The sequence below is a fragment of the Bison bison genome, unplaced genomic scaffold, assembly GCF_000754665.1.
Source record: "Bison bison bison isolate TAMUID 2011002044 unplaced genomic scaffold, Bison_UMD1.0 scf7180017864333, whole genome shotgun sequence".
In the NCBI taxonomy this organism is placed as follows: Eukaryota; Metazoa; Chordata; class Mammalia; order Artiodactyla; family Bovidae; genus Bison; species Bison bison.
In genome coordinates, this window is record NW_011494905.1 from 2,029,044 (window position 1) to 2,051,081 (window position 22,038).

General features: G+C 46.1%; 1 protein-coding gene across 1 annotated transcript; it reads left to right on the forward strand.

Annotated features, from left to right (window-relative positions):
• Positions 1-14,258: 14,258 nt before the first annotated feature.
• On the forward strand, positions 14,259-21,332 carry AHSG (alpha-2-HS-glycoprotein). The gene is made up of 7 exons (XM_010853895.1): positions 14,259-14,626; positions 16,728-16,838; positions 17,156-17,240; positions 17,606-17,769; positions 18,954-19,055; positions 19,923-20,009; positions 20,639-21,332. The coding sequence occupies exons 1-7, from the start codon at positions 14,414-14,416 to the stop codon at positions 20,954-20,956; spliced, it is 1,080 nt and encodes a 359-aa protein (XP_010852197.1). The 5' UTR covers positions 14,259-14,413; the 3' UTR covers positions 20,957-21,332.
• The last annotated feature ends 706 nt before the right edge of the window (positions 21,333-22,038 follow it).

A 22,038-nucleotide genomic window follows, 5' to 3' on the forward strand; every position in this document is an offset into this window, starting at 1 on the left:
CTCCTGGATCTAACCTCACACTCTCTTGTGCTTAAAGCTCTCCTTTATTTAGAATCTATTTAAAGGTTTCATCCTGCTGGTTAAAGCTTTATTCTCCCTGTGAGTTACTGTTTGGAACTTTGGTGTGATCTTAAAATCAGACTGTTTGAAGTTCTCATGCCCTGAGATGACAGCACAGACCAACTGGAAGAAGAAAGACTCCTCTTCTTTCCTAGCAAGGACTCAGCTGATGAAAAGTCATGGACTATTTGTTTACCACAGCCCTCCCAAATTCCTTTTCCTCTCTATAAAAGTGTTCTCCTTCCCTTGCCATGCTGGGACTTGTATGTACCTCACCTTGGTTTCAGGCGCCAAACTCCAATTCTTTGCTGATCCAGCAATCCATCTTTGCTGGAGAAATATCTGGTAGTTCATTTGTTTCAGGTCAACAGTACTAACGGTTAAAAGGGGGGAAAGCAAACCAACCACAGAGTCTTAGAAGAAATAAACACAGGTGTCTCCAGAATTGACCTGTGGTGTACCATCTGTCAGGGTGTTAATATAGCAGGAAGCCTTAAATTTCCTGGGCCTGTGCTGCTGGAATTCTGAAAGTCAAGACTCACGGTACTTGGTGTGACCTGTACCAGCGCTAGGGTGACCAACTGGTCCTTGTTAGTTTCCGGTTTTAGCATTAGAAGTTTCAAATTCCAGAATGAAACTTGGGGTCCATGGGTTGTGTGCCTGAGCCTGCAGGCACAGATGGCAAAAAGCCTCCAGAGGGAAAGCCCAGGCCCATAAAAAACATTCTTGAGACGGTTTCTTTATTTCCACGAGAAGGTGCTGTCCACTCTGGAAGGGTTTGTTGTTCAGTCCCTCGGTCATGTCCCACTCTTTGCGACCCCATGGACCCCTCAGTCAAGCCAGGACGATTGGTCACTCTAAGGTCCAGCCTTGAAGGGGCAGCTTTCATGGAAGATGCGTGTTGTTCATAATTGCCATGGGCCAGAGCATGGCTGAAGGGACTGGATGGGCAGAGCCAGGCCGAGTCCTGAGAATGTTCCATGAAGGAGGAATCTGTGAGAAATGTGCATGTAAACCTAGAAGAGCAGGGCCAAGACATGACTGTTGATGGGTGAGTGTGTGCAGTGACAGGCCAGACCCTGGTGAGGCCTTCCTGGACTGGTTCATGGATTGGCATGCATCGAAAACAGCACGCCACTTTGGACATTTATGCAGGGGAACAGAGAGGCAAGGATTTTCTTTATACATGCACCTCATCCTTTATATTACAGCTGTAGAAACTATTACATGTATTGACAATATGGTTAAAATGTAAACTTGATTGTCTTTCACACATTTCCATTTATTTTAATGAATAACTTTATTCACTCATACTTCCTAAGAGTACAAGCTACTTATGTGGTTCTGGGCTTAAATTCCCTAAAAAATATCTTTAAAATTATTTTTCTGACTATATGTTGGCAAAATTCACTCACTTTTTAATGTTTTGTTGTCTCTTTATTTTTTTGTCGTGTGATTATTTGTTTTGTGCCAAGCATTCTCTTAAAACCCATATTAAGGGTTTTCATTTTATATAATATTAATAAAACATATTAGTTTCTGTGAACAATGGTATTATTCCATTTCAGAATTCCAGCCTTCCCTGACTACAGACAGTAGGCAATGGCCAGCTGGCTGATCTCAGAGTCCCTGTCACAGCCTGAGCCTGCAGGCACAGATTGCAAAAACCCTCCAGAGGGAAAGCCGAGGCTCACAGGAAACATTTTTGAGACGGTGTCTTTATTTCCACGAGCGGTTGCTGTCCACCATGGAGGGGGTTGTTGTTTAGTCCCTCAGTCCAGTCCAGCTCTTTGTGACCCCATGGACTACAGCATGCCAGGCTTCCCTATCTTTCACTATCTCCTGGAGTCTTTTCAAACTCATATCCATTGAGTTGGTGATGCCATCCAACCATCTCATCCTCCATTGCCCCTTCTCCTCCTGCCTTCTATTTTTCCCAGAATCAGGGTCTTTTCCAATGAATTGGCTCTTTGCATCAGGTGGCCCAAGTATTGGAGCTTCAGTTTCAGCATCAGTCCTTCCAATGAATATTCAGGGTTGATTTCCTTTAGAATTGATGGGTTTGATCTCCATACTGTCCACGGGACTCAAGAGTCTTCTTCTGCACCACAGTTCGAAAGCATCAATTTTTCGATGCTCAGCCTTCTTTATGGTCCAACTCTCACTTCCATACATGACTACTGGTAAAACCATAGCTTTGACTATGGAGGGGATAGGCTGATATAATATACATCCTATTGACTAAGGAGTCAGGTATGGAAACTTTGTGAAGTAAATGGCAACCACTCCAGTATTCTTGCCTAGAGAATCCCATGAACAGAGGAGCCTGGCAGGCTACAGTCTATGGTGTCGCAAAGAGCCAGACACGACTGGGCAACTGAGCACATACACTCACATGGAGACTTTGACTGACAGTTGCCAGGTTTCCAGTTTGTTCTAGAGTCATTTTAGCTCCTCCTACAGATTGGCCATGAATGCCAGCCCCTCTCACTATGACTCAGGCAGGGGCTCCATGTCCTCCCTGCAGCCCGGGAAAAGTTCAGTGTCTGTGGGGCAGAGAGGGAGTGGGCAGAGTTATACCAAGGAAGAAGAGAGAACTTGACTGTGGAAGACTTTTCGGGCTTGCCAGTGTGTGTGCTAAGTTGCTTCAGTTGTGTCTGACTCTTAGCGACCCTGTGGGCCATAGCCTGCCAGGCTCCTCTGTCCATGGGATTCTCCAGGCAAGAATACTGGAGTGGGTTGCCATGCCCTCCTTCAGGGGATCTTCCCAACCCAGGGATGGAACCCACATTTCTTATGTCTCCTGCACTGACAGGTGAGTTCTTTATCACTGGTGCCACCTGGGAAGCTCCCTGCAGGCTTAATTTGGTATAAAAAACAATTAGAAACAATTGCAGACTTTTTCAAAGGGAAACAAGAAGAAAACAATATACTCTGTTGATTCATTACACATTTATCAAGCAGCCTCAGTGACAAGAACTTTGGAGACCCTGGGGAACAAACAATGCCCAAAGGCCAGCTTATGCATGGGGAGCCAGCCAGTGTGAGTGGGGAGGCAGGCTTGTTCAGTGATCTCCTCCCTGAGGGTCATGGCTGTTCTCCTGACCTTGGTAGGAAAATTGGCCTCAGCGTGTTTGTAACATCATCAGAGTGGCAGAGCAGAGGTGGAACTGAAGCCTGTAGGCACTGGGGGTTAGATTCCTATTCAGCAGTGGGGCTCAGGGTAACCTAGCTGGGGTTGGAGGGAGAGCAGCTGACATACCATGAAGTGGCACTCCTATAACATTTCATGTTAGACTGGATGAAACATCAATCATTCACATCTAAGGCAAGGCAGTGCTGATGGAAACTAGGGCACAAACCTCACCCCCATCCACTCCACTAAAGGCCCTCCCGCCCCCTGCCTCAGGCTCTCTGGTCAATACTTTTCCATGGACTTATCTTTAAGCTCCTGGACAAAGGACACAGGAATAACAAACGGAATTTGACTTCTATTACATCAGAAAGTAAATCAACCTTGAACTGTTAGTTTTGGAATTTTCACAAAGAGATAATGCTGCCATCCTCTCTCCCTCCATAATCTGGTCTCCCTTGGTTTAAACTTCCCTGGGTAACCATTTACTATTCCTTCTTAAACACAAGGCTTCCAAATTTCTTTAGGTTAAATGCTTATCGCTAGAGATACATTGTATAATAGCTATTTACAATGAGTGGACATTGTTTTCTAACAGCAATCAAATGCCACGGGGACTTTGAGAGCACCACTGTCTTCTGCAGGGCACACTGCCTGCCCCTGGACACTGCTGCCTGCCTCCAGGTTCCACTGGCCCTTGTCCTGGGCACCACTCCTGCTGCTGGACCCTGGCTTCTCCTGCCCCAGCGGAGGCCCTGGAGCACCCAGGGCCATACTGAGTTCTGTACAGTCTGTGGGAGAAGGTCTCTTCTCTGTTCTGCGTTATAGGCTGTCAACAGGCAACAAAACATAAATGCTGGAATTTTCCTGAGGTCCTCTGGGGACAGCCCTCTTCAGTTCTTTCTCATAATACAATTCAGATAATGAGTTCAAAGCAGTGCCAGGCCAGGAGACAAATCTGAGTGACAGACACTGCTGTGTTGTTCGCTTTGACTGTGGAGGAGGCCTCCGTACCAGGCAGGCCTGTCGGCCCTGACTCTATCCAAGGAGGTGGGTGCTGCCCCAGAAGGCGCCCCACCCCTCCAGCAGATGGTGTCTTGGTGGTCTGTTTCACCAATCCCCAGACACACAGCAACATGGCCTAGAAGGGGGCTGAGGCTCTGGGACCACAGAAAACCAACTAGCTATCTCTATAACTCTGTCTCACTTATTTTAGAAATGGGAGCTCCAACTTTCAGAAGCCGTGGCATGCTTATATTGGAAAGGGAAAATCAAGGCATGTTGATCGAATGACAAAGTTCAATGTTTATGCAAATCAAATGGAAATATCATCAAATGTATGTTGGAGTGCCATTCATGATCCACTTTGTTCACTGAACTAAACTTTATTTCTTTCAAATAATTTGTTTATTTTAATTTCTTGGCCATGCCGTGGGGCATGTGAGATCTTAGGTCATGTGGGATCTTAGTTCCCAGACCAGGGATTGAACCCATACCTGTGCATTGGAAGTGCAGAGCCTTAATCACTGGACTGCTAGGGAAGTTTGAAATAAAACTCTAAAGATAAATTTTAAGGTACTAAGGTTGGGGATAGAGATTGTGAGATGTTTTAGAAGAAAATATCTTTCATGTTGTCTCTCCTCTGAATGGCCAGGGTATGACTATAGCTAAATTTATAATTACCAATGCTGGCAATGCTTTCTAGATCGCTCCAGGAGTCCGTTTGGGGAAACCCACCACTATGGAGTGAAATGAGGGCCATGGCAGTGTGGGGTAGTGGACAGAGGACAGGATGTGGACTCTTGTCAGAATTCCACCTTTACACCACGTGCCTGCTGTGCAAACCCCCACACAGAACTTGAGTTCCAAAAACCAAGAGAGAGCAAGTTAGATGATGGGGATTCCTTACTGAATTTTTTCTTGGTCTGCATTTGATCTATTACTTGACCTATTGAAGTATTTTTCATTTTTATTTCAATAACCACACTTTTCAATGAAAATTTTCTACTTGATTCTTTGTTATATCTATCTCTCCTGCCTGCTGCCTTGCTTTGTGGTTTCTATGAATAACATGGCTTACAGGCATCTAGCAGAATGGATCTGGAGGAAAGGTCTAAGAGAAGTCTTGGGGAAAAGGCTGCCCTGAGAAAGTCCAGCTGAGCACAGTGCTGCCCCGGGACAGCGCGTGTGAGCAGCTCAGGAGTGGGGACTCTGAATTCACAGGGTTTCTTACCATTGCCTAAACACAGCCCTTCCTTCTCCACCTCTTGACTTTGTCAGTGTATTTCTTGCAACCAGACAGCCATACTCTGATTTCTACCTATCCAAACCCTGCCCATTTTCAGGGTCACATTCAAAATGCACCCCCATCTGTGATGTCTTCTTTCCTTTCTGTTGCCCACCCTCAGTGGGAAATGATTCTCCCCTCCTCCCATGAATGCCTGTAGGCTTGGTTCCTTTTATAATTAACAGAGCTGGCTATATGATTTCATGGCTCAATGCAAAATGAAAACACAGGGCTCCTTGTTCAAAAGTTATTAGGAATTTCAGTTTGGTGACAGCAGAGTGTAACACCAAGTGCAGAGCACTGCTAAATGCTTGCACTGTCTGGAAGTACCTGGATCACTGTCTGGAACACAGTCAGAAGCCAGGAGACTACACTGGAACCCTCCGGGGGAAACTGAGAGGCCCACTGGGCAGACACAGTTGTTTAAATGCTCCTTTGAATCCCCTCCCAGGGAATCTCCTGAGTTGCCCACCTACCTGAGCACTCCAGCACCTGCCTGCCTGGCTCCCCACCTCACAGGCACTTAGCTGAGGGCTCGCCTTCCCCAGCCCTGCCAGCCACTGATCTATGCCTACCATCCCTTATCCCTGAGTCCTGCCTTATTGATGCCACTAGCACAAGGAACAGGGAAGAACCTATACACAGCTTTCCACAATCCCACTCTCCCCCTTTCTCCTTCTGCTCCTTCCTGTTGCTAAAAGTTACACACACATGACTCTCTCTTTGCCAGCTTGTTGGTGCAAAAAATGCAGTCACATTCTTACACATGTTCAAGTTCTTCTCTCTATGTGGCAGTGTAGATACTTACTCGATGCTAGGAATATTAAGTGTACTATCTCACGTAATGTTCTCTGCAATCCTCTGACGTATGCACTGCTATCGGTATACCTTTTCACAGATGAGTAAACCAACTCAGATGGGTTAAGGAACTTGTCAAAAGTGATAAAGTTGAGGATCCCTCATTCTTAGTCATTGGCCTACACTGCATCTGAATAGGATGTTGTCATTGTTAGTCACTGTTAACTGAAGGCAAAGACCATATCTTAGTCACATTGTATTCCCCTTGCCCTGTGATACCTTTCTTTGCTTTCTATACTAGAGTGCTGTTGGGGTTATTCAGAGCTCCCATTTATTGATAGCTCAAAGTGTGCCCTGCCCTAGGCTGAGTATTTGCAAATGTTATCTCATTAAATTCTCAGAACATTTTTATTAGCCAGGTTTTACTGCCCTAGTGAATGGATGAAGAGGGCTTCCCAGCTGGCTCAGTAGTAAAGAATCTGCCTGAAATACAGGAGACCGCCTGCAATGTAGGGAACGTGAGTTCAATCCTTGGGTCAGGAAGATCCCCTGGAGAAGGGAATGGCTACCCACTTCAGTATTCTTGCCTGGAAAATTCCATGGACAGAGAAGCTTGGTGGGCTATAGTCCATGGGATTGCAAGAATCAGACACAGCGATTAAACTACTACCACTACCTAATAGATGAAGAAACTATGGCTTACCATGATTAAATCTCTAGTTAGATCAAACAGCTAGTAAAGGGTGGCACCTAACTCTAAATGCAGGGCTCCTGATCAAGCTAAGCTGCTCCCAAGCCCTTCCCCCCGACCCACCTGTCCCTCTCCATCTTACTCGCCCTGCCTTCCTGCTAGCATTCATCCTCCCACTGCCTTAGGATGTCTGTAAATGCCTGAAGCCCAACACTGCATCAAGAAATCGACTTAGCTTATGTAGTTCCTGAAGGGAGAATCTGCATCCATTGGTGAGACTGCAAGGTAGGCTGGTGTTGACTCAGCGTGAAGGAAACGAGTAACTTCCTGGTTACTAGAGGGATTCAATAACAGATGGGCTGCCACAGTGGTGGAGAGAAGTCTGTATCTGGATGTCCTCAGGAAGACTCCAGACATTGGAAGGAGGCTCTGAGTTGAGTAGGAGACTGGCCAAGAGCCCCTCAGTGGTCATGTATGGGGCTTAGTCTTACAGGGTTGGGCAGGAGGCAAGTGCTGAGCACATAAAATTGAAAATGACATAGACCCCGCTGTGCTCCGAGAACCTTCCAACTCAGGCTTGTGTTCCTGTGGATTTAATGCAGGCTGAGGGCAGGACCCACAGCCTGTACTCCTCTAGCTTGTGCACAAGAACTAGCAGAGTGCTGTGGAGCTAGACTCAACAGTGAGCATCGAGGACAGGAATGTCACCTTCCATCTGTGCATCCTTAGCACTGGGCACAGTGTAAGTGTCCAGGAAACAGTTTGGAGTTAATGTGTGTCCAGAGAATAACTCAATACAAGTCAATAAATGGATCCCATCAAACTTCCAATACTGATTCACTGTCCAAAAGGACGCATTCCAACCCTAGTCATCTACATGCTGGATAAAGAAGGGCCCAGATTTACTAAGGAGCAATGAGTTGGCTGATTTCAGTGGCCTCAGTATAACCATACGACCCAAGGCCACAGCTCCTCTGAACACCTCCATGTCCAATGGCCGCAGATGGCTCCCCAAGGTGCTCATTAGAAGACAATAGCTTCAACTCTCATCTTCCTTCTGGTCTGAAGAGAGCCACTCACTCACTTATTTGGAGGATATCAAATGTTGATGACAAACCCAGCAGGAAGGATGGATGTAATTCTCTGCCTTGACTAGCCTTCTTCTGGAAAACATTTAACCAGAAATAATGTAATCATTTACCTTTTATTTACCTCCTAAACTGGAGTTAGAGATAGTTTCAAAAACAACTGAAGTCAAGAGGTGAAAGTCTCTTCTGCAAAATCGATTTTTAGCTATTTTCCACTGACTGAAATGAGGTGGATAAACTAATTTTTTTCCCTTCTTTTAATTGTTAACCACACAATACATTTTCTATATCTTTTGCATTTCTTCAAATATGGCATACAGCCATGTTTCCTATTGCTAAGAATAATGATTTATTCACTTTTAGGCAATGTTTAGGGGCCAACCTCCTCAGTTTTTTGGGGGCCCTATATTCTTTTGGTTTGAGGTTAATAGAGACAAAGCAATTGGAGTAAAGCCAGGGTCCACTACTGTGTGATATGGGCAGGTTCCAGAACATCTCCAAACCTCTGTTACTCTATAAAGGAAGGAAGATGAGAACAGTACAACTCTCAGGCAGTTATGAAAAAAAAAAAAGCACAAAGCCTTTTACAGAATAAGGAATCAATATCATTTGCTCTGATGATGATGTTGTTTTTCTGAGAAGAAGCTGTTACAGCTTCAGAAAGTCCAAATCTCCCCATCCTTTCTTTAACCCTAAATGATTCTCTTTCATGAGACAGAACGTTGGAGCAGGTATCAAGGCCACACTAAGCAGTGTATGATATTAAGTCTTCTTCCAAACAGAAGAGAATAGAAGGCTCCCCATAGCTTCCTATACGATAATGAAAGCCGAGGACAAGTGTCATTGAGTTCTTGAGGCTGATTTCACACAGAATATCAATAGCTAAATAGAAAGGAAAACACTATACTTGAAAGAATAGAAAGACTTGATGAAATACAAACATTTTTTCTATCCTGGGTTTAGATTCTGCCTCTTCCCCAGGGCCAGGACTAGGATCCAGCAAAGTACAGGACGAAGGCACATAATTTAAGGAGGTGTGACCCTCAAAGCAAGCATTTCTTTCCATGGATTAGATTTTTGAGCCCGATCACGGTTACGAGCAGGATTGGTGTGTGTGTGTGTGTGTGTGGTGGGGGGGACTTGCTGAGCCCTTTCTCCACCTAAAGAAGGAAGTCATCACTTGTGGTCATTGGGGTTTAATCTATTTTGCCACATTGTGCTCAAGCCAGTGTCTCCCAACTTTGGTGCATCGGCCCTGAAAGCAAAAGGCTCTTCTAAATAACTTTCAGGGCAACTAGGGTTCCGTTACCTTCACGAGAAACCTCTTGGGGGACTTCCCTGGTGGTCCTGAGGTTGAGGCTCCATACTTCCAGTGCCAAGGGGTACAGGTTAGATCCTTGGTTGGGGAATTAAGATCCCATGTGCCATGCGGTGTGGCAGAAAAACAAATACATAAAAATTTAAAAAAAAGAAAAGAAGCCTGGTGGGTCCTTGGAGAAGGGCAATTTGCATTCCATTGATCAAGGGTTTTACACTGGAGATATAAATCCCAACCTGTCTCCCTAGAACATACAACACAATCATCTCATATAACTTACAGCTCTTGGCTGATCAGATGTTGCTGGACCAAGGGAGTCAAGGTAAGCTCCTTTAGTGCAGACTGTTTTCTCATCACTCTGCATACAGGCACCTGACATCACAGATAGGTGTTTAATAAATACCCATAAGGATGAAGAAACACCCGGCTTATCAGAAATCACTACTGGGCTTCTTAGGGCCTAGGCCCTTTAAGTACCAGAAAGAGCAGAGCCAAGAATCTGGTCCAACACTTTAAACACCAACCACCGCCACTTCCTCCCTGTGAAAACCAATGGTTCCTCTAGCTTTTGCTGACGTGCACTTGTTCATGTCCTATTTCGCGAGGGCTGGGTTTCTAGCTTTCACCTGAGCCTTCACTGCCTGACTTGATACTTCACCCCCTTCTAGCTCTGTCTTTACCCTCTGAGTTCCTGTCTGCTGGCAGGGCCCAAACAGAACCAACGCCCAGCAACTCTGATTCTGCACTTGCCACCATCCTTATCTGACTCCCAGCTAACAACTCTCAAGGCTGAATTCTGCTTTGGAGAAATTTGAATGCATCGCCGCCCTAGTGGACAGCCCTACTCACAAACACAGAGCAGCTGGTGCCAATCCTAGCTGCCATCTTGGAATTCCGCCATCAGCCGCGTGAGCTCCACACACCAAGCACGGCTTAGCACCCTGCTGCCATCTCCTGGTGGTTGTTGGTCCTCTTCTGCTCCTTGGATCTTTGGGACTGCTCTTCCCAACCAGCTCTAACAAGTTCCTGATAGCCTCAATGCGCTACTAGACACTGTTTTATTGCAGACCTGGGCCTCAAAGAAATATGCAAAGAGAAGTCATTAAAGTAATGAGACGAATGACCAGAAAATGGAGTAAATGCTTATCTCCTCTTGGTATGCTAGAGCCAGGTGGATGAAACTTACCCAAGATCACTCAAGGATATATGCATTTGGTGTGCGAAAATCTTTCAAAGTTTGAAAGTGATGTCATCAGGCATGGTGAAATACTTAGAGCCTTCCTTGGGCATCCTTTGTCACAGTTTTCTTGGAAAACATATCAAAAGATCCTCTAGTGTCTCCTTCATTTTCAGTAAGTAAATGGTAATCTTCCATTTTCCAACTGAAAAAAATTGAGACCATTTTATTCAGCTTGACCTCAAAGCTATTTTAGTTTATAAGCATTAGACATATGGAATAGTTGAGCTAAACCCAAAGATATTCATAAAATACATTAAAAAAGAGTTCTGATGATTTTCCCATATCTAAGTTCCCCCAAAAGTCAGCACGGAAGCAGTGGCAGAGGAAAAGAGACAACAGTTGACCTGCCATAATATACCAGTTAAATGGTAAGGGTAGAAATTAATGTAGAAATTTCTAACAGGCAATTTGGCCATGGAAATTAAGATGTTTTAAAATCAATGATTCACTAATAAATCTCTATCCTGAATAAAAATAACTAGAAAGTCAAAGATTCCTGAATTAAAAGTTCATTACGACTTTGTATATGAGAGTGCTCGATGGAAAACAAACTAAATACACAACAATAAGAGAAAGGTAAAATAGCTTATGATACAACAGAATCATAGGCAGTCATTATAGCAGATTTAAAGTATTTAATAACATGAAGAAATATTCAAGTTATAATGTTAAATGAAAAAAGAATACTAAGCTGTACATAAGTATGATTATATTACAGTGAATTATATTAAAATAAGATGAAATGCACCAAAACATTAACACTGTTGATCTCTGGGTGATGAGACTGTGGGTGAGTTTTGTTTCGGTGTTTATCTGTGTTAGGATGACAGCTGAGATATTAATCGCTCTTTACTACATGCTTTGTTTTTCTAGCATCAGCAAAACAGGACAATACCTGGGGCTTTAGAAATTGTCACCCATGAAAGATCCAAGAACAAAGATATCAAAAGAAATGTGCCAAGTATAAGACAGAAATGGTCAGACAGGATGATCAGAGAGAACTTTTTTTTTCTCCCTCTGGGGGCAGGAGGAGAAAGGGACAACAGAGGATGAGATGGCTGGATGGCATCACCGACTCGATGGACATGAGTCTGAGTGAACTCCGGGAGTTGGTGATGGACAGGGAGGCCTGGCGTGCTGCGATTCATGGGGTCGCAAAGAGTCGGACACAACTGAGCGACTGAACTGAACTCAACTGAACTGACCCTCAGGTTGGGATGGCAATAGAACCACCCCCAGAACAGTGTGGGAGTCCTGGAGAAGAGCCTCCAGAAGAGCCTGGAACCTCACTACAGGGATAGGGAGGAGAGGGGACACACAGGTAGCACAGTGAGATATAACATGGTAAGGAGAAGCCCCCTGAGCAGCAGGGCTGCCCTGGAGCAGTTGGGGGTGGGGGCCGGTGGGCCATGACAGCAAAGTCTAAACAGACAAGTTTAGACTAAACTTGTCTAAACAGCCTCAGGAAGCCCTCACAGCCTGGGAGGGCAAGCAGACAAATTCTCCCAAGCTTAAAGAGGCGGGTAACTCTGGGACGTCTGTGGTTCCATTGCATGGGGCGTGGATTCTATCCCTGATCTGGGAAGTTCCGCATGTTGTGAAGTGTGGCCAAAAAAATAAAAAGAGGGGGGTAGCTCCCAGCTAAGAAAAGGCCTGTGGGCTAGAAAGGGTGCCACAGCTTTGATAATATGACCCCTGATCATAGGATGTGGGAGGACTGTCTTTCTATGGATTAGATGGAGGAAAGCAGGCCATTAGCTCAAGAGTGCATTTGTCTGAGGACCACATGAGACAGGCTACCTGGCAGAAGATGCCAAGGCAAAAGTAGATATCTCTTGACCTTGACAAAATCAGTATTTGCATAAATCTCCCCCTCTGCACTTCAGGCTTTCTTCTAACCTCATTAGGAGTAGAAGTATAATGGCAAATTATAAATTGGACCGGGTTTCAATCCAAGTACCTGGAAAGCTGGGTTGTCTGGAAGTGAGTAGATTCCATTTTCATGAAAGAAAGCTCAGAGTCAGAAATCCAATTGTGTTACGGAAAATAAAATTACATTGTAGACACTTGAGCTCATGACATATGAAACACGTACTCACTGCATATATTTTTTGTGATTTTCAAATTTTTAGTAATGACCATATTTTGTATTTTAAAAGAAAAGCAGAGCATCTGCAAAAAGTTTCTCGTGAGTCAAGGCCCTGGAGGCAATGGGGCACAAGGCTGATGGAAAGTCCCCCCAGTTCCGAGGCTTATCCTGATGGATGACCAGAGGATGGGGTCCTGAAAACACCTTCTGAGCCTCTGGAATTAAGGGTCTGTTTGTGAACAGCTGGGAACAAATGTGAAAACCAAGCTTACACTGCCTACTACCTTCTCTACCCATCACAGGCTCCCCCCCTGCTTATCTCCCTCCTTACAGGAAGTCAATATTATTAAGCTTCTCTATAGAACACACACCCCCACTTTTAAACCAAGTTTTGTTCTCTGAAGCAATAGCAAACAACAGAGCAAGTCCACCCCCACGCAATGACAATGTCTAAATATTTGGAAAACGTGTTGGTTTCCACGTTTTGGGCTTCTTTGCTCCAGGCTAAACCAAACTAAACCTCGGATGATATTTTCCAAGGCTCTCGCTATCCTGGCCACCTCTCCTTGGAGGTCACACATGAGATCATCATGGGCCACAACTGAGAGGCATTGTCTGAGCCAATATTGTGACCGCGTGCTCTGGCCACCAAGACTCACTCTAGTTCTGCTGATGCTCCAAAGGGCCCTAAGGAGGCATCTGTGTTCTTAATGTCCTCACAGAGTCTCAGCCTGCAGTGCAGGATTCAAAGCCAGAGCTCTGCCAAGTGAGTGGCTGTTGGACCAGGGCTCCTCTCTGCTGCACTCGTCTACTGGCTGAGGGCACAGGCCACGGGAGCACGGGGTCACTGGGGACACTTGGTCACTGGTGCCAATCACACCCAGCCACCCAGGGAACCCAGGTCAGGGTGCATCTTTGCAGTGTGTTGGCAGTCCAGTCTGGAGAGAAGGGGAAGTGGCAGTGGGGAAGCCCTGTGGGCCATAGCCCTCCAGGCCCTGCTACAGGAAGGGAGGAAGGGCTCTCTCCCCATTCCGCACTCCAGGCAGAAATCTCTCCCTTCCTTTCTTCTTTTCTCTAAGGATCTTATCCAAGCTCTTATCCAAGATCCCGTAACTCTCCCTCTTCACTCCAAATCATTGGTACCTTTGCTACATCTGTGGGCCTTGTTCTCCCTCTAGAAGAAGGCAATTGTCCCTGACATGTGAAGATTTTAGTAAATTGCTGAGCATCCCTACTTTCCCCAACATGGACCCCATGTTGCCCTCAGCTCCCAATGGAGGGCACTCTCTCTGCTGCCAGAATCAGCGCTCCAGGGCCGACTATGCCAGCCCCTCCTCACCTTGGTGCTCACCTCGTCCTCTCAGCTGCCTCCCCTCTTTGCTGCTGTTACCATGTTCCAGGCCAACTCTGGAGCATCTCCCCAGCCCAACCCCCAACCTGCCCACACCAGCCCCCAAGCAGCATTGACTTTGGCAGATTTCTTGGGGGCCAGCGATGTCATAACCTGTTTGCTTTTCCAGGACTGATGTTTGCAGGGGGCTTTTTTTTGGAACCAGAACAGAAATCATCCCATATCCTTACGCAATCCTTCCGCAGGCTCCAACATATAAATAAAGCCTTTCGACACTCCACCAGGCAGAGCACCTGGGTTGGTCCAGAAGCCTCCAGCTGCCTGCCTGCTGACACACCGGGGCCTCTCTGAAGCCACCATGAAATCCTTCGTTCTGCTCTTTTGCCTGGCTCAGCTCTGGGGCTGCCACTCGATCCCGCTTGACCCGGTTGCAGGTTATAAGGAACCGGCCTGTGATGACCCAGACACAGAGCAAGCAGCCTTGGCTGCCGTGGACTACATCAACAAGCACCTTCCTCAGGGCTACAAGCACACCTTGAACCAGATTGACAGTGTGAAGGTGTGGCCGAGGGTAAGTGAACCTGCCCTGCCAGGTGGGACAGGCTGGCGTGGGAGGCTTAGCTGGGTGTCTCTGAGAGCCTGCCTCCCAGAACAAAAGAAATTGCATAGCGAAAATGCCCCGATTCCTCCAAGGAGGGAGGGAGAGGGCAGGCTGAAGGAAGAGAGGAGACATTCTGTACTGTGGTCAGGGTCTCCAGGAGGGTGCTGGATGGGAGCAGGAAGTGTGAGGAGAGGACAAGGCTTCAAGTGGTATTTTGAAGGTCACAAGTAGAAAGTGTGACCTTTTAGAAAAACTAGCACCAGAGAAAGGATTCTGGCTGCCAAACTACCACTGGACGGAAAACATTTCTTTTTCTTTGTTTCTGTTTCTCTGCATAAAGACTGAGTGTGAATGAAGTGCACATTTTTTAAGTGTCTACTATGTGCCAGGCCCTTTCATACAGTTCATCTCTGTAATCCCTTCCCCGCTGTGTCCCCAGTTCTGTGGGGAGGGGAGGGGGGTACTGTCCTTGTCTTACATAAGAGATAACCAAGGCTCTGACATATTTAGGGCATTTTTTTTTTTTTACCCAAGGTCATAAAATAGTAAGCATCAGGCAAGGATTCTATTTCAGTACTGTATTCCTTCCTCTACACAAGCTGCTTTCCCAAGAAAGGTACCCACATCCCAGTGAGAAATCTTGGCATGAAAGGATTCACCTCCTCATATGCTGGAGGAGAAAGCAATGCAGTCTGAAGCTGGTGACAATGATCAAACTGGGAAATGTGCCTCAGAGGTCAGCTGAGTGATTTGGAGAGGTGGGGAAAAGACCCATCTATTGCCTATTTTGAAATTAGATTTTATAGCTGATGAAGGATAATATTTTCAGCCAATGCTAATTACAAGTCTTCCAGGACAAGAACCAGTGTTAGGTGCTATGGGACATGCTAAGTTGAATCATATGAAATAGCCAGCTTTGTATATTAAAAGCAGTCAGATATTGGCATTTTAATGATTCAACCTAACACAAAGATGAGAAAGACATAATTAGTGCCACAGAAGATTCACAATCTAGGAAGGAAAATAAGGCAAACCTCAGGACATCTGGACTGACTCAAAGACCTCTGATCTTACAATGGGACAAAATAATTGAAATCAGGATTGTCCCGGATGGAGTTTAGGAGTTCTGCAATAGTGAAGTACAGTGGTGGTTCAGAGGAAGCAATGATCAGTTCAGGGGAAATAACACACAACCTGCATATCTGAAGGAAAGAAAGAACAATGTTGCAATTTTCACTTACAGCAGGGTTTGAGAACCCAGTGCCCGGCTCCTGTTCACTAGCTCTGAGTGTTTTCAGGGAGTTAATTTGGGCACATCTGCACAATATAAAACAGGAAAGGAGATTCTGAGGTTTCAGGTACTAGTGAAACAGGCATAACAGAAATGAGAGGCAAGCAGAGTTGGGCTGAAAGGAAAAAATAGGCATATGCGTACCTTCTGGATTTTTTCAGTCTTTGAAGGAAGGATGCAGAAACAGGTGAACTGGCTGGGAAAACTCCAAGGAATCATCCAAGCTTCCCTGTCATTGCCTTACCCACTACTCCTTTCCTCTGTGCAAGTGAAGGACAGACACACTGCGTCCTCCAGCCGAGGAAGGATCACGCTTCCTCCTTACTACCAGCAGGGGACAGTAGGGAACAGCAACTTTGCATCCAGGCATCTACAAGACAAAAAGCCACAGATGACAACTTTTCCTTTAGGAAGGAAAAGAAAATGGGGAAGGAAGGAAAGTAGATATTGAGAAGGAAGGAAGGACGAAGTAGAGGGAGGGATGGAGAAGATAAAGGAGAGACAGTAAATTATTATCCTACACCACCTTACTTTGCTGCTTGACTGAGAAAAATCCCAAACTGACTTTTTCAAAGTACCGCTTGAAGGGTAAGTACCGACACTCATTTTTGCCTTCCAAATACCTTTGAGAGTGATGACTGTGGTTCCATCAACCTGTCCAAGCCCATGCCCACTTCTTTCTTACCCTTCCAACAATGGGTGTGTTGGCACCCAGTGGGGGCTCACCCGTGGACCTGCTTAGCAGGCTTAGGCTCACCTCTTCATCCTCTGTCTCCACAGCGGCCCACGGGAGAGGTGTATGACATTGAAATAGATACCCTGGAAACCACCTGCCACGTACTGGACCCCACGCCCCTGGCGAACTGCAGCGTGAGGCAGCAGACGCAGCACGTGAGTGGCCCTCTCAGGGCAACTGCGGGGGTGGGGTGGGGTGGTGCTCCAACTAAAACTGCCAGTCAATGGCGCCCTCCCTAGCGCCGAATTTTTACAATTCCCCTTTTTGTTGTACCCCGCCTCCCACGCCTTCCCCGCAACCTCTGTAAAAGCAGTGTCCTGTTTCAATATCACCAAGAGAAGGAGATTTTGTGAGGCTCACCTTTGACATCCACGCCTGAGAGACCACGCCCTCTTCCCCCCTCCTCCCATCTTCCACCTTGAGACGTGAAGGTCAGCCCTCTGGGGCCCTCACTGTGGGTTTATTTCTCCAGGCGGTGGAAGGAGACTGCGATATCCACGTGCTGAAACAAGATGGCCAGTTTTCCGTGCTGTTTACAAAATGTGATTCCAGTCCAGGTAGAGTTGACTATTCTCATTACGGTTACCCGGTAGAGAGAGTGAGGAAGGGACCTGAATTGGTTTCAACAGAAGCAGATCTAGCCACTTTTTGGTGATGAAAAAGGGAAGCCAAATTTCCTGAGTTTGGGGATTTTAAAACTGTTTTTTAAGGAATTGTTCAGCTCCGAGGTTGAAAATCGCCCCTTGGTGAGAGGAGCTCCTGCAAAAATGCCAGCACGCCAGGGGCCACTCGAGGGTTTAAGTAAGATGCAGAGAATCAGCCTGTAACTGTTTGGAGCCAGTCTTAGCCCTCTCAAATAAGCAGAGCGGCGACAAATGCCGCTGAGAATTCCAGGCCCGAACCAGGTTACTTCTGTGCGCAGATTCCGCCGAGGACGTGCGCAAGTTGTGCCCAGACTGCCCCCTGCTGGCGCCACTCAACGACAGCCGGGTGGTGCACGCAGTGGAGGTCGCGCTGGCTACCTTCAATGCCGAGAGCAACGGCTCCTACTTACAGCTGGTGGAAATTTCTCGGGCTCAATTTGTGGTAAGACTGAGACCCTGCTGACAGGTTGGGCAGGTTGGTAGCACTTTGGGGTGTGAACGTGGTGAAGCAAGTGTGAGGGAGGGAGCAGGGGCAGCCACAGGAAGTCAAGGAGGGTGGTGGGAGAAAAGGGAAAGAAAGGGTCCTGAGTGTCCTGGACCCAGAGAACCCTCACCGCACCCCCCACCTAAGCCACTTCAACATAAAATAGTCAGAGTCTGCGTGTGTGTTCAGGCTGTGTTCCTCGGTTAGTTAACACGAGGGTGGGAGTTCCCGTTTTATCCAGAAGCACACACCGTAAATTCATGGGTCTCCACACCACCATCACCTATCACCGCTGAACATCAGCTCTTGTAAGTATCAGCTCTTGTAATTGATACTTACAAAGACATGGGCATACTTGTATATAGTGGCAGAATCTTAAAATGTCATGGAACCACTGAAAAACAACAACTAATTGTCCTGTGGTTAGGTTAGCACATTTGAACACAATATAATTCTAATGTTAAAAAAAAAAAAAAAACTGGTATTCTGGGTGCCAGCCATGGCATACTTGGAAATACACTGTAGGTAGTAATTCTGTTAACCAGAATATGTGATTCTAGAACCGCCACCCCAGACTATAACAAATAAGAAATATTTTATTATTTTAAGTGTCCTTATGCTCCAAGAACAATGAGATAGAAAAGCATAAATATCTTCTGCACGTCCAGTTATCTTTTTAATTTGCTCCTGCTATCTAAAATATGTGGGAGAGAAATTAATTACTTTCCCATCCCATCTTGGAATAACCTGAACCTTGGGTCTGAAAGTGCAACCCCAATACGGAAACTGGCAGGAGGCAGGGTTCCTACCCAGATCAGTGTCAGGTCAGCCCCCTGGGTTCCTGCTTTCTACCTGAAAACTCGCCTCTGCTCTGGAAGGATGGGCAGTGGATACCTGCACCTACTTCAGGGAACACCCAAACCCCAGCTTCTGTGTGCAAGCCCTTAAAACCCAATGCCCTCATGTGAGCCTTGTGTAAGACACCAGGGGCACGTTTCCTGGCCACACGGTGCGGTCTACGTGAATGGTGCTCCCTGGACTATGTAGTACCATGGTCCTCACTACTTCCCTCTGGGCTCCCCTTCCCTGCCTTTCTCATACTGTCATGTTGCTTCATGAAGATTTTCATGTATCTTCGTCAGCCTCTTCCAGTTTCTGTCTCTGTGGAGTTTGCAGTGGCTGCTACTGACTGTATTGCTAAAGAAGTCGTAGATCCAACCAAGTGCAACCTACTGGCAGAAAAGGTGAGCAGGCCAGGCAAAGCTGGTCATGGAACAAGTTTATATCTTGGGGCTGTGGAAAGAGATAATGCAAAATACCCATGCCCTGTGAGGCTGGGTCATGCCAGGTCATCCCTTGGGGTGTCATCTCCCCTGCTTAAGAGCTATCACCAGATCTTCTCATTTGCTGGAGGCCCCTGGAGTTAGAGAGGCTATTTCCTAACTAATATGAGTCATGTCAGGCTGCTGGCAGTATAAAGTGTAGATTTTCTAGATATACCTCAGGTATGCAACCTAAGTCCTTAAGCCAGTAATGTCTACTTCTAGGAATTTAGCCTAAAGAGATCAGCATGTTTGACAAAATATATCTATAAAGATGATTTATGACAGATTCAAAATGACCCCAAACACCTGAATGTCCAACAGGAGGGAATCATTGAATAAAATATGACATGTTAGTAAATAGAAAATTATAGACAGATAAACTATGTTTTCAAAGAATAATGAATGATATAAGAGAATGCTATCATTCTAGAATGTGAAAAACACAGTCTCCAAAATGGTATAGTCACAATGATGTCAACTTTCAAATGATATCTAATAGTATTTAAAAATAAAGAAATACATAGATGTTAACAGAAGTTCTTCTGAGTCACCACAATTTCTGAGATTATGGGTGAGCTCTCTCACTCCCAAAACATTTCTGTATTTTCTACATTCTATATAAAATATAAGCAGAAAGCATAAACTTTAGGAAAAAAGTTAAAAAAAAAAAAAAAGACAGGAATTAAGAATTAAAGCGTTTTACCCTGGATGTATTGAGTGTAAGTGAAACTGGGTGAGAAGTCCACTTTTTGAACCTGTTCAAATACCTCCTGTCTTTCTGTGCAGCAATATGGCTTCTGTAAGGGGTCAGTCATTCAGAAAGCTCTTGGTGGGGAGGACGTCAGAGTGACTTGCACGTTGTTCCAAACGCAGGTAAGGGCCCCACAGATGTACTCGCCCTGCTTCTCAGAATCCAGTGACCCCTTTGGATTTCTGCCATGCAGTAGTAATTAGGGCATTAGCTGCCTGTTCTTCTGAGCCCCACAACATAGATAGTGCCAGGAATGTGAAACCATCAGCAAATGAAAGGTTTACTCCCTCCCCTTCCAGGAACTGGTACGTATAGGGCAGAACCACCCCCAGGTGCAGTTGGCAAGGTCATGTTTCTAGTTGCCGACCCAGGGAGTGAGGGGGTGTGTGGGAGTGGTTTCTGAGTTGCAGAGACTAGGTGGGTAGATGTGCCTGCTAGACCCCTGTAACTGCAGGTGTAGATGAAAAAGAGGGTGACGCTGCTGGTGAAAGTTAGCCCTCAGGTGGGGTTCTTTTGCTCATGAAACGTGAGAATAAGTCTACCAACCCCAAAACAGCTTGTGAGAAAGGGAATGGCACAAGCCAGTTACCCCTCCCCTGGAACCCTGATGACTATCCTTTGTACCTAGGTAGTTCTTCTTTTCCAGATTCCTTACAAATAAAAATTATTACTGTGAGAGAATTGGGTGGGGATTTCCCCTGGAAGGAGGAGAAAGGCAGCTAACCCGAAGAAACGGTCCTCTTTCCTCCAGCCTGTGATTCCGCAGCCCCAGCCCGATGGCGCCGAGGCTGAGGCCCCAAGCGCTGTGCCGGACGCAGCTGGGCCTGCGCCTTCTGCAGCTGGCCCGCCCGTGGCCTCCGTGGTGGTGGGGCCAAGCGTGGTAGCAGTTCCCCTGCCGCTGCACCGAGCACACTACGACTTGCGCCACACTTTCTCCGGGGTGGCCTCAGTGGAGTCATCCTCGGGAGAAGCGTTCCACGTGGGCAAAACACCCATAGTGGGGCAGCCTAGCGTTCCTGGAGGTCCAGTCCGCCTTTGCCCAGGGAGAATCAGATACTTCAAGATCTAGAAGATGGTCGGAGATGACATGGTTTGGCACAGAGAATACAGCTATCATTTTGTCCAAGTCATGGGTATGGGTAGGGGCTTTGTCTGTTCTGGAAGCAAGTGCTGCCTATGGTCTAGACTAATGTCAGGTCTTGAGTCCCAACTTCTCATCCTTCCAAGGACAGGAGCAGAGGAGGTGCTAGTGATGTTTGATGGAACATAAAGTCAGCAGCTTGATTGTCATGGCTTTGATGTAAGCCACCACCACTGTGTTCTCTACCTTCTCTTGACCTCACAAAAGTAATTGGAACTGTGACTTTGAAAGGTGCTCTTGCCAAGTTTATATCTACTTGTCATTAAAAATGCTCTAATAAAGAAGGTTCTAAGCTGAAATGTCATCATGATTGTTGCCTACTTTGTCCAATCTCACGTGTGTGGTCTTTCCAGCAACCGTATAAGTGTCCCTAATCAAAATCAAATTGAAAATAGGAATAAAATAGAACAAAACCTCCTATATACATAGGAAAAAGTGAGACCAGGATCTGCTCACTACCTATATGATCTGATAATTTCCTTATAAGAAAATAACTCTTTCATTTCATAATGGTCAGAAAATATTAATAAATTAGGACCAAGTGCTTAAACTTTCTACAGACAAACCAACCATTCAGTTCAGTTCAGTTCAGTTGCTCAGTCGTGTTCGACTGTTTGTGACCGCATGAAGCGCAGCATGCCAGGTCTCTGTCCATCACCAACTCCCAGAGTTCACTGAGACTCACGTCCATCGAGTCAGTGATACCATCCAGCCATCTCATCCTCTGTCGTCCCCTTCTCCTCCAGCCCCCAATCCCTCCCAGCATCAGAGTCTTTTCCAATGAGTCAACTCTTCGCATGAGGTGGCCAAAGTACTGGAGTTTCAGCTTTAGCATCATTCCTTCCAAAGAAATCCCAGGGCTGATCTCCTTCAGAATGGACTAGTTGGATCTCCTTGTAGTCCAAGGGACTCTCAAGAGTCTTCTCCAACACCACAGTTCAAAAGCATCAATTCTTCGGCGCTCAGCCTTCTTCACAGTCCAATTCTCACATCCATACATGACCACTGGA

What these genes read in the sequence shown, in the direction of transcription:
- AHSG (XM_010853895.1), top strand. Translation starts at nt 14,414, where the DNA reads ATGAAATCCTTCGTTCTGCTCTTTTGCCTGGCTCAGCTCTGGGGCTGC. An exon ending in GTGTGAAGGTGTGGCCGAGG is followed by an intron (nt 14,627 to 16,727) that starts GTAAGTGAACCT and finishes CTGTCTCCACAG; the next exon opens with CGGCCCACGGGAGAGGTGTA. An exon ending in GCAACCTACTGGCAGAAAAG is followed by an intron (nt 19,056 to 19,922) that starts GTGAGCAGGCCA and finishes CTTTCTGTGCAG; the next exon opens with CAATATGGCTTCTGTAAGGG.